The sequence below is a fragment of the Dinoponera quadriceps genome, unplaced genomic scaffold, assembly GCF_001313825.1.
Source record: "Dinoponera quadriceps isolate SergipeBrazil2010 unplaced genomic scaffold, ASM131382v1 scaffold1395, whole genome shotgun sequence".
Lineage (NCBI taxonomy): Eukaryota > Metazoa > Arthropoda > Insecta > Hymenoptera > Formicidae > Dinoponera > Dinoponera quadriceps.
Genome location: NW_014556488.1, coordinates 1,880,202 through 1,891,532, shown reverse-complemented (window position 1 = coordinate 1,891,532; position 11,331 = coordinate 1,880,202). Strand labels below are relative to the sequence as shown.

Below are 11,331 nucleotides of genomic sequence, written 5' to 3'. Positions count from 1 at the left end.
ATATATGTCATATATTGCAAGAAGAAGAAAAGTTTAAAATAATAGATTATTTTGTATCACGATCCATCGCAGTTGCCAGTATATATCTTTTTTAATAAAAATATTAAAATAGGGATTTCTCCTGAACTACTTTTCTCAAGTTCCACATGTCCAAACGGTTTAACAGGAGATCATTATTCAATTGAATGTTTCATTGCTGTCACAGAATGTTTTTACTCTAACGAGATATACACAAGAAGTTCTATTTGTATACAAGCAGTTCAGCAATGCATTGCTATATTGAGTTAGATTACTTTCAATATAGTGTAAGAAAGATATCTTTTTACGTGTATATAACAATACCTTTATCTTTTTATGTGTATAAAGTAACTTTTTTAAGTTTTGTACGTTAAATAAAGGAAATCTAACTGATATCGATAACGAATACTAGCAAATCAAACAAAGGTCAGCCGTTCAAGAGTGAGAGTTACGTTAATCCCTGGAAGGATACTTTTTACTAAATACACATGCAATGTATGATGGCTATTAATTATACTGATGTACCTAATCTAGCGGAATCAATCTGCTGGATAAAAAAAATGTTACATGAAAAGATTATATTGATTGATACGCTGTAATCTCGAATATTGTCGTTAAAAGTACACACACACACACACACACACACACACACACACACACACACACACACACACACACACACACCATGCACGCGTCTTTCTACAAAATATGAAGATTCCAAAATTTTAAGACAAACTGCGTTGACAGTAGAGTCCTAAGGGAAATCTCATTATTTCTGTGAAATGAAAAGAGAAGGAAACAGAAGCGTTTTTATTTTCTATTTGACGCAGTTACTACGTTTGTATAAACATTGTATGTATAAAGGAACAAAGAAGATGCGGTTGAAAGTATATACAGAGTATCCCACGTAATTAAGCCGAGCTGTATGTTTGGAGCGTGATTGGAGATAAAAATTAATATTAGAAGGAATAATAATTGAATGGTTTCATATATTCTGTAATGTATTTCCATATTGTGTCTTTAGAGTGTAATGATAAACTGTGTAGAACAGAATCAGGTAATTTTGTCCTCTCTAATATTCTTTTTTTATTTCCGGTAATTTCCAGAGGATACAACCCGGTTCGGTTGCTCAGTTGGAACATTCTGCATATCCGTTTATACTTAATGCGATTTCTTTATAAAAGTAAAAAAAGTACCGGACATAAAATATAGTTAATAAATAAGAATATAATTCACACGCACGATATCATGCGCAATTTATTATTTATTATCATTCCTGTTAGGATATTGTTACGTGTAAATAATTATCGCCATTCATTATATGCGCTGTGTAGGATTTAAGTGATTTATTAGTGATTTATTTTGACGGATTTTCGTAAGAACGGTCTATCATCGCGTGCGACTGATTACGAGATACATTAATGTTGTATATATTTGTATAATAATAAAGAGAATAACGTATATGACATTTCCGTCGCAACTCGGACGTACAAGTTACAGTTAACATTACAGTTGGGCATTGTATCGTTCGTTTTTATTTAATGAAACGCTAGGTATATGTTTATAGAATTTTTATTCCGTTGTAATGTTGAGCGTAAAGCGAGTTATACAGTTTCTGAAACGTTGTCTTATCTCTTTTTGTTTCGCATCTTAATACTAGAGAATATTTTAGTTTAGTTGATTCATCGAGTAATCTTATTCGTTTAAAAGAGAAAAATAATATAGACATGTTATTCTCTTTTTTCATCCGAGTGTTTCATTGATGTCTCCCTGTTTTTCCTGCCTCTAGATTATCACGTTTATATCGTGATGTTCAAAGAGTTATATCACAAGATATTTAGAAGATGATAATACTAATTACTCCTTCCTAATAATAAGATAAAGTTATATGTAAAAGATCATGTTTGAATGTATTTTACAAAATATATTTCCTGCTTATATTTCTTCTGATAATCAAAATGACATAGTAAATACATATTTTAAATTATAAGATATTTTAATTGAAGATATTTTATTTTCATTACAAAAATATAATTTCATTACAAAAAGAAAGAGAATTAAATTTTACTTGTTTTTCTCGACCATGAATAATAGATAAAATTTAATGAGCCGTAACGTCGGCAAAATGAAAGATAATGAGATTGTTCTAAGGACATTTTATAACACAAAGTCTCTATTTGTCGAATATATTTTATAATATATAATTAACTTATCTATTAGAATGTTATACATATAAAAATCGAGATTCGTCAAATGTCAAAATTTTTTATGAAGTTTGACGAGCTCTGGCTATATTTTAGAAGAAAATGAAAACAAAATTATGATATCAATATAGTTAAAACTAGAGACTTCAAGCTGCAAAATGCTTTTCGAATTACCTCGATAGCGTCATTTTTACCCAAGTTACAGTCCGTTGAATTTTCCTTTTTCTCAGGATAGAATAAATGACGCCTGACTTATCGTTGAGTTGTACTACGATTTCGATTCTTTGGTACAGAAAGTAGCTCCTCGTAGCGGAGACTTGGGAACTAATTTCCAAAAATAACGGGTCTGATAATCTGGAAACCCTAATTTTTTTGCCCCGTTATTTTCTTCCAAAAATAACGGGCTTAAGCCAAGGGGTCCAAGAAAGTAATCGAGAAAGTAATCGATCCTCTGACAGGCGAAGTATCGAGCATCGATTCATCGGTCCGATACCTCCTGTCTCTGCGCTCATGTGATTACCTTTAATTGAAATTTTCGCTCGTAAGCGTATCGGTAACAGCATATGAATGAACGTAATTTTTAACGTTAGTGTACAGTTTACGCGTGTGTACACTCAAGCCAGCCATGTCCCCATCCTCGATCATCGTGTGACGTTGTAACAATCAATGATCGCGAATGTCAATGTGACCAACACTCCTCACTGCTGTTTATGTTATTGTCAAACATTCGGTAAATGTGCCTTTTGCGTTTAACACTTACTCGCTAATCACACCTGCGATATCAATGTCGATATTTACACCAAATTCGTGCAATCCCAACATTGGTGAACTCTTGTATTACAGCATAGCGGGATGGGCTCCAGCAGCCTTGCGTCCAAAGCAGAGCAGTACCTGTACAATATCAATCCTCTGGCTCAGAGGATCGGCCAGGATATAACTGCAACGAAAGAGGCTTACGAGGGCTTGTGGAATACTCTGAGCACGGCGGAGCGGAATCAAGCCATCAACGAGACTATAATTCAACCTGAGGTAGCGTTAAAGTACACCCTGAAGAAGCTGGAGCTGACCAAAGAGTTACCCGAATGGTATCCGAAGCTGCGTATACAGACTGGAATGAAATATGTCATCGACGAGACTGGTTCTGTGAGTACCAGCTGCTGCGAGGAACCACGTTCGGTACAACGTATATTTTGCAAACGTTGGAAGTTTCCCTGGACCTTAGACTGGATTATTCTTTTAGATCCAGAGAAACAATCCGATCTCAGCACAGGAAACTTCCAACAGTTGTGAAATAATACGTTCTGCTGAATGCAACCAATGTGGTGTTACCAACGCTCGAACTTATCTAGACATCGGACTTACCAGACCGACAAATCTTGTTTCAGACACTAAAATGGCGAGACGAGCACTCAGCACCGTTCTCATTCATGACACAGTCGCAGATGAATCTGAGTCTGATAGACTCCGGCGAAGATCCCAAGTCCAAGTCGATGAGGACTCATTTCGGAGAGTCTCCGCACTTCTCCACCAGCCCCATCACGGCACAGAGGAGCAATCCTTGTTCCCTGAGCGACAGTTACAGCTCAGCTCACCAAGTCAGCTGTTACCAGTCGGACTGTTACGCCAGCAGTCTGTTCGAGAACGATCAGTGCAGTGATTTGCTGACCAATGAAATGGACACTGAACACTCCGACAGTATCTTCGCCAAGCTGATCAACAAGACCTCCTTGTTGAAGTTGCAGAGCAACGTTGAGGATGACGACATGGAGAGTCTGGTGAGGGAGAGGGACTCCGACACGGACAAGAGTCAGTCCAATACTTTAGTGATGATGTCGCGGACCAAGTCGAGCGACATAAACGAGTCTACCGCCCTGTTGGAGACGCCGAGTTCCTACAGCAGCTTCCAGTCGACCCAACTGAACCAAGAAGAGGAGGAGAGAAGTATACCAAAGACTGGATTTGAATTTCTCGATAACTGGTAAGCCGCTGTCTTGCGGAAACGCGATTTCCTCCCCCCCACCCCCCTCCCTCCTGAATTCACTCTTATTCGTGCATATATTCGAGCGATATGACCTGATTTTTTTTTTTATATTGTATAAAAGTAATAGTTGCGTGCGTGTGTGTGTGTGTGTATGCGTGAAAGCCAGAGGCATTACATAATTAATATAGGTAGTACCCAGCGGAGTATTTTCTATACAACATGACTTTTGTAGAGACTTTTTTACACTTTTATTTTGTAATACTTTTACTTTTTATCGCTACCCCGAGGTAAGACTGACTGGAACAAATTCTCGCGTGTGTCTCCACGGATATGCCTGATCCTATTTACATGCTCACACAGAGGGAACCATAAGTACATATCGCGCTTGGAAGTTCGAACAACGTAGCCAGTTTAGATTTGTTACCTTCCTTCTTTTTTTATAGAGAAAATATAGTATATATATATATATATATATATATATATATGTAACGTATTTTATAGTGTTGATGTATCCCTCGTAGAGTGTACGCGCTTATATATATATACATACGAACGAATAAACACGCTCACCGTACTTCGAAATAATTAGAAACGCCCGTAGACTTGGTGTTCTGCAACTTTCCGCGACAGTCGTCGTTGAAAGTCGCGGAATCGGCCTACTTTCTCACTATTTACAAGCGACGGTTTGGACGGCTCGACGGCTTCCTGAGTAGCCGTGGTGTCTCGTGATTTCGCGCGATCACATCGCACGTGTGTGGCAGCTCGTCCGATTCCCCACGTGTCATCGCGCCTCCGTGAGTGACACGCCCACTCCGGCACGGAAAATCCACGAGTGTTCTCTACGAGGACACCCGCACTTTCCCTCAGGTGGTCCAGAACCCGGACAGCCAAACTGAGGGGAGATCGCCTCGGTGAATTTGACAAGTTTCGAGGTTACCGAGTTACCCACTTGCCCCGACCGTACCTTCCGTGCCGGGCGATTGTATGATCGTTATGTTCTCGTCGCCGCTGCCGTTCGATGCGACTTCGGGGGACCGACAACAGTCGAGGACGTCCCCCCTCGCTCGCGAGCGGATCTCCCGCAGCTCCGTCATCCTCACCAGTCGGGCCTCTGATTTGCGCTCGAAGGGTGACACCAGTATCAGACGCCGCTTCGACGATGTCCGCACTGAAACTTCCAGGACGAGCGCAGTTTTATTCGCAGTCGGAAACGAGACAATAAGATACAACGGGTTACGCAGTCGGTGCTTGCGCCGTGATCGATTGTGTAACCTCGCAAGTACGACGTTGTAGTACGTCGTCCGTTCAATTACTCGTGTCGATCTTATCTCCTGATGCACCCTTGGATATGTTTTTCGATTCCTTCGATGATCTGTCGGTCAACGTGGACAGGCTCCTCGAGCCGACGGCGGTCTGCCTTGGAAGGCAGCCCGATAACCCTTGGAAGACGTTCGGCAGGGATTTCCCCTTCGGCCTCAGCAGAGTGATTTGCGGCTGCGGGAGGCAAGAATCCGACGACGAATCTGGAGAGAGAAGGAAGAATGGAAGACCTTCGTCGAGGAGTGGCAGACGCATATTATAAGACTTAAAGATACATAATCAAAAAGTAATAAAAGGCGAGTAAGAGCGTAAATAAATCCTTACAAGAATAAAACGTTACTTGGCTCTTGTCCTTTGTTTACTTTCGATTATAACGCGACATCGTGGACTTTGCTTCATAATTCTGAACTCAATTTAATCGATTAGAATTCTAGGTTTAAAGGCTCGCAGGGACCGCCTGATTGGCTGAGAAGCCATGTTTAAGACACTTTTATCGGCAGAAGTTAGTTCAGCACGGACCTTTGTCTTTTAATTCTCCCGAAGACGAGTCGATCAATTGTGGAATCCTCAGCCCTCTTACCTTTCTCCTCTCGAGCTGCCCTCGAAGGACTGCACTGTCCATATCCTGAACACTTTCGTCCGTCGAGGCAATCTTGGTCCCCGTGCGACACCGGATCGGTCCGCTTCTCGTCCGCTGCGTTGCTGTTTCTGTACTGCTCCATCGCCTGACGTTCCAGTTCCTGCAATTCGACAGCGCGTGTGCTTCCCGATTCTCCCCAACTCGCCTGTTTCTTTGCTCTGGATTAAGTCTGTCGTGCACTCGCTACGCAACCATCTTGTTTTATAACTTAAGAAGCGAGAAAATTCATGCTTAGAATCCTTGCAGTATACATTCAAATATAAAAAAAAACACAAAAATGACATTCATGATCGATTCAGCGCACTTGTCAAATACTCCGAACACCTTTCCTTTTGCTCGAACAATCAAAAAACAGCTGCAGAATTAACGCGAGAAATTCTTGAGAGAAGTTGGATTAAAAGGAAAAGTTGCACGTCATCTTAATTTCACGATTAGTCGATCACAATCGTCATTTTGCGAGTAATCCTTCTTTTTGGAACGCGCATATTGCAAGAATTCTCGGCATGCATTTCCTCTCTTCCGACGTGACGAAACAAGACGCCTGCAGCGTCTCCAGGCTCCAGGAGCCTTTTAACACTGTCCACCATTACCTGGTATTTGAGCGCCAACGACTCCTCCGAGTTCCTATACTGCTCCATCGCCTGCTGCTCGAGCTCGTCGTACCTGAAGATCATCAAAACGTCAAAGAAATTCGAGTCAGGGAATAATCGACGATTCATCTCCACCCGCGTCTCCCGCGTCTCTGCCGAGCCTCTCGCCCACCTCCTCTCGAAGACGTTCTCCAGGAGCACTCCTTGTTGGCCGGCGGTGGCGTTCGCCAAGACGTCCCTATAGAGCGGTCGCTTCGTCCTCCTGTCCCTTTCTTCGCCGTCCACGAGTCTGCATCGCGGTCCTTCCTTCCCGAAGACCCCGTCCTTCGACCTCGTGCCCTCGGGACACGACCTGTGCCGTGGTGGCGAGTCGGTCGCCCAACTGGTGCCGGCTCGACCGTGCTCGTACTTCTCCTCAAAGCTGCGTAATTCGGATACCAACGCGTTCACGGTCACGACGCCTTTCGTCTTCCTCGTGCAATCCTTGTCGAGCCACTGCCCCGTGCCGGGTCTCGGGTCCTTCTGCGCGGGTTCCGGCGGGAGGGGTTGCTGGGCGCCTCCCTTCGCGTGCCCGCGTCGCGTCTTCGAGCTGTTCTTTGTCAGCAGGATGAGGTTGTTGAAGTCGACCCCGTGGCTCTTCCGCTTCGACGTCGGCTCTTGGTAAAGCTCACTAGGTCGCTGGTACACCGGTATCGCCGTCGGACTCGGCTGATGCTGGACGCACGGCAGAAATCTCTCGTACGTCTGCAAGTCGCGACGTGTCATTTGCGCGAACGTCGGAGGAGGAGAGAGAAAGGTCACCCGCGACTCGCCCGGTTTTCCTGGAAGAAGAAGCACCTGAAAGGGACGATGGGCGATCGCGACGTCGTGGATCGGCTGCAGCGACATGTAGACCGGCGACGTGGACGACGCTGCCGCCGCTGCCTGCATCGGCGGGACAATCCTCTGGATCCACTCCTGAGGCGTCCGGTAGATGCTCGTCTCCGCCGCCGGCAACACGGATATCCTCGGATTCTGCGGAACCACGAGAAGTTCGTTAGAATATGTTGACTCGCAATGAACGCCAAGCGATAAATTCGATTAACATGATACGTCGGTGATATTTGCTGATTCGTTTGCCGCCGTTGATACGTCATCACGTTTGCTGGGAAGCAACAGATGTTAAATTTACACGGATTCTAAGGTAATTACAAAATCGAGGATTCTGCGATCTAACTTGATTCGGGAAAAATGTAAGACAACAATCTGATATAAAAATGTATAAGAAAGTTTCAAACGAAAAACTGAAATGGTGCGACAAACGTTAGATTCACGTCAGCTCTAAGGTAATTAGAAGTTAGAACATTTCGAGATTCTGATGCTGGACGATGATTTCGCGATTTGAGTTGATTCTCCAAACTAAGGTGAAGATACGCGAGACAAGTCGTAATGTATCGAATGAAAAATAAAAATGAATTCGCATGGAACGTCAGATCATGGAAGATAGAACTCGACGCGCGACGCTGCTCACCGGAAACATGGCCGTGGTTTCCTGCTGCGGCCGGTTGTAGGGGAACAGCTCGCCCTGATAATTCCTGTCGTTCAACGACGGGAAGTAGCGCATCTGGCAAGGTGCCTTGCCGCATTCCTGATCGCCGCTCGGGTAGGTAATCGGGCTCGATTTCGGGAAGAATTCCGGCACTTCGGCGCTCAGCATCGCCGCCGGCGGTTGCAACGCTCGTCTCTGGTATTCCGTCTTCAGGATCAACGGCTGGCACTGCAAGGCGCAGTAGAATTGCTGGTGGTGGTGCTGATGGGCAGCGGCGACGGGTCGCGGCACGCCCGGTGTCTGCCGGGTCGCTTGCGATTGCTGTGCCTGTTGCTGGGATTGCTGGCGCCGCTGGGACCTTTCGGGATTCCAAATGTCGCGCACTGCGTCGCTCTCGATGCGCGACCGCAGCTGCATCTCCGCGGCGGTCTCGACGGTGTATCGACGATGGGCGAACGTCCTGGTGGATTTCTCGCGCGGTTCTGCGACTGCGAGACACACGCGGCGAGAGGTAGGACGAGCGAGTCGAATTTTCCGGCTGATTTCCACCAAACTTTGATTAATCTAATCGACGACTTGACACTCGACAAAATCCGATTAATCCGATCGATTATTTAATCCTAGTTTGGCATTTACGGGTGAAATTGACCCGAGCGAAGTATTAAGATACCACAGTCGTCGAATGTTAAATTATCGCATATAAATATGGGATTTTTTCCACCCGTACGGAAAGAAAAATTACAAGAATGCGAAAGAATGGTTGATACACTATTGAAGAACAATAGTTCCTCGATAGTGTGCCAGTAACTTTTTCGCATTCGGCAGCTTTTTTTCCGCAGGGAGAGCGTGCGAGAGCGTCGTGCCTACCGTCGAATTTCCGAGTCGGAAGCGACTCGTCCTGCGACCCGACCCTCCCGCTCTCCGTCGGGCTCTTGATCTTCTCGCGTCGTTTCTTCGACCCCTCGCTCCAATCGTCGATCGATTGGAGGCTCGAGCGAGTCGCCTCGTCCTCCCTCTTCGCAGTGTCGCACTTCGGAACCGGTAGTGCTGAACTTTGCAAATTACACGTACATATTAATGATGAACGAGACAATTAATGATGACTATATCAACGTTCCCAAATACTTCCGGTCCAAATAATGCCCGGTCCTTTTTTTTCTCCCCCTCCCGTACGGAATCATCGAGAACCTGGAGTATCGCGATTCGACACTCCTCTCTTCCTCTCTCTCTTTCTCTCTCTCGGTCATCAATTCCAAACGGACGGGCGTCTTGAGCCGAGCTCGAGCGTGCGCCCGTCTCCCGGCGGATTTTTTTCTCTCGCGCGCGACTTCGGAAATATAAAAAACGACACGAAAGTGCCGAGGCGGACTAACGGTTCCCGATGCGCTCGCGTGCAGCTCGGCGAGATTAACCACCGGGCGAAGTGTTCTTGAACTTCAGGGAGCATCCATGGTTCCGTAGCCTCCGCTGGACGGAAGTGCCGTAGCCCGCCCGACGATTTACCGTCGTCCGGCCTGTACATTCTCTCGCGCCGCTCGTCGTACTCGTAATTACCGTACTTCGCCAAACGCGATTCAGAGATGACATCTCGGACGAGTCTCGGACGGTAATCACCATTTTCCTCGTACTTCGCGGTTACTTCGCAACTCTGACGTTAATAATAAGTTATCGTTACGTCGGAATGAATCGCCCTCCCTCTCTTTTTTTCCCCCTTTCGAAAAAAAGCCTTGCTCTGTGCACGGCACACGGTTACATATCTCTCTCGCTCGCTCGCTTTCTTTCTTTCTTTCTCTCTCTCTCTCTCTCTCTCTCTCTCTCCTTCCCTCCCTCCCTCCCTCCTTCCGTCGTGTTTAATAATTTAATAACACTCTCGTTATCTTCCGCAAACGAGATATGCACACATCCGCGCGCCGGTGTATTTTCGTTTACCCTCAACGTTGTCTCGCAGGAGAGATCCGAAAATAAATACTTGCTTGATAATAACAATAATTCGTCCCCTCGCGATCGCTTTCGCGAGGGGTGCACGGAGATATAGAGATAACGCGGCTTGAGTATCTAATTCGAGAGATATATTTTAAGATTTAAGATATACCGGATGTCCATCGCTAAGTGGGACATCTGTTATATACTTGCAATTTAGGTCAGTGTGAACGAAAAGTCCTTTACCATTTCGCAAATTTTTAAATTATCAATTAAAACCTTTACACACGGCAATTTTCAATAATTAATAACTCAAAATTTTGTGCCACTGTTTGCAAAGTGGCAGACTTTTCGTTCATATTGGCTTAAACTACAAGTATATGACGGATGGCTCACTTGGCGACGGACATCCTGTATATTTATGTTTTAATTTAAGGTATACTTCAATTTATTTGAGATGTACATCGTTCGAAGAGGTAGATATTCGAAGGCACACTCGTCTCACCTTGATCCAGAGGGAACGATTCAGTTTGCGATAGGGATCCTCGCGGTCGTAGCTCCAGGTCTCGTCGGCGAACAGTCTAATGTTTGCGTAGGCGCTATTCAGGAGATCGTCGTCGTATGACGGAACTGGAGATATCATTATCTGCACATTATAACCGATAGATCGCGGATTCCGGTGAGCCGACGAACGGAGAAGGACGGGACGGTCGACCTTCGCGCTACGCGCGACACTCCGTCCCGTCGTATCTCGGCCAAGAATTCGTTCTCAAGAAATAATTAATCAAATGCGCGAGATAATTGGCGATTGATTGATCCGACGTCCCGCACGTACGCGACGCGAGATAGGCCTTGATCGTTTTGACAAAATTATCTGACAGCGATGCAAGAGATGAAGATCGCAGCGGAGGGATCCCTTCGTCGATTCATCGACTGACGGCGAACTTTTTCTGAGGCGAAAGTTCTTTTCGAGATTGACTCGAAAAAGAAAAAAAAAATACACATAATCTCTACAAATACACAATCTTTCATTGAAATCCAACGAAATCGATTACGTTGACTTACGAAATTATCCGACATAGAATGAAAAATAATTTCGCATACGTTGCAGGTGGTAATTTTATGTCAAT

The 11,331-nt window shown here is 44.9% G+C and overlaps 2 protein-coding genes across 4 annotated transcripts; one reads left to right on the top strand and one right to left on the bottom strand.

The window, feature by feature from the left end:
* Positions 1 to 2,659: 2,659 nt before the first annotated feature.
* On the top strand, positions 2,660 to 4,763 carry LOC106747806 (uncharacterized protein C1orf198 homolog). 3 transcript variants are annotated; one of them, XM_014625725.1, is made up of 3 exons: positions 2,660 to 2,734; positions 3,066 to 3,365; positions 3,608 to 4,760. In XM_014625725.1, exons 2-3 carry the CDS (start codon positions 3,075 to 3,077, stop codon positions 4,202 to 4,204), a joined length of 888 nt encoding a protein of 295 aa, XP_014481211.1. In that variant the 5' UTR covers positions 2,660 to 2,734; positions 3,066 to 3,074; the 3' UTR covers positions 4,205 to 4,760. The 3 variants fall into 3 exon arrangements, with proteins under 3 accessions (XP_014481211.1, XP_014481209.1, XP_014481210.1); XM_014625723.1 differs by having other exon boundaries at positions 2,701 to 2,807; positions 3,608 to 4,763; XM_014625724.1 differs by having other exon boundaries at positions 2,719 to 2,952; positions 3,608 to 4,756.
* Positions 4,764 to 4,907: 144 nt separating this feature from the next.
* Positions 4,908 to 10,854, bottom strand: LOC106747572. The gene is made up of 9 exons (XM_014625210.1): positions 10,665 to 10,854; positions 9,655 to 9,929; positions 8,264 to 8,819; positions 6,926 to 7,767; positions 6,754 to 6,826; positions 6,104 to 6,263; positions 5,517 to 5,726; positions 5,168 to 5,377; positions 4,908 to 5,095 (listed from the first exon to the last, which is right to left on the bottom strand). The coding sequence occupies exons 1-9, from the start codon at positions 10,842 to 10,844 to the stop codon at positions 5,067 to 5,069; spliced, it is 2,535 nt and encodes an 844-aa protein (XP_014480696.1). The 5' UTR covers positions 10,845 to 10,854; the 3' UTR covers positions 4,908 to 5,066.
* Between the last annotated feature and the right edge of the window lie 477 nt (positions 10,855 to 11,331).

Bases quoted from the DNA above. Each gene is read 5' to 3' on its own strand.
- LOC106747806 (XM_014625723.1), top strand. The intron at 3,366-3,607 runs GTGAGTACCAGC...ATCTTGTTTCAG, and splicing joins TCATCGACGAGACTGGTTCT to ACACTAAAATGGCGAGACGA.
- LOC106747572 (XM_014625210.1), bottom strand. From the start codon at position 10,844: ATGATATCTCCAGTTCCGTCATACGACGACGATCTCCTGAATAGCGCC. The intron at 9,930-10,664 runs GTACATCTCAAA...TATTAACGTCAG, and splicing joins TATCTACCTCTTCGAACGAT to AGTTGCGAAGTAACCGCGAA. The intron at 8,820-9,654 runs GTTAGTCCGCCT...GGTGGAAATCAG, and splicing joins ACGCGAGCGCATCGGGAACC to CCGGAAAATTCGACTCGCTC.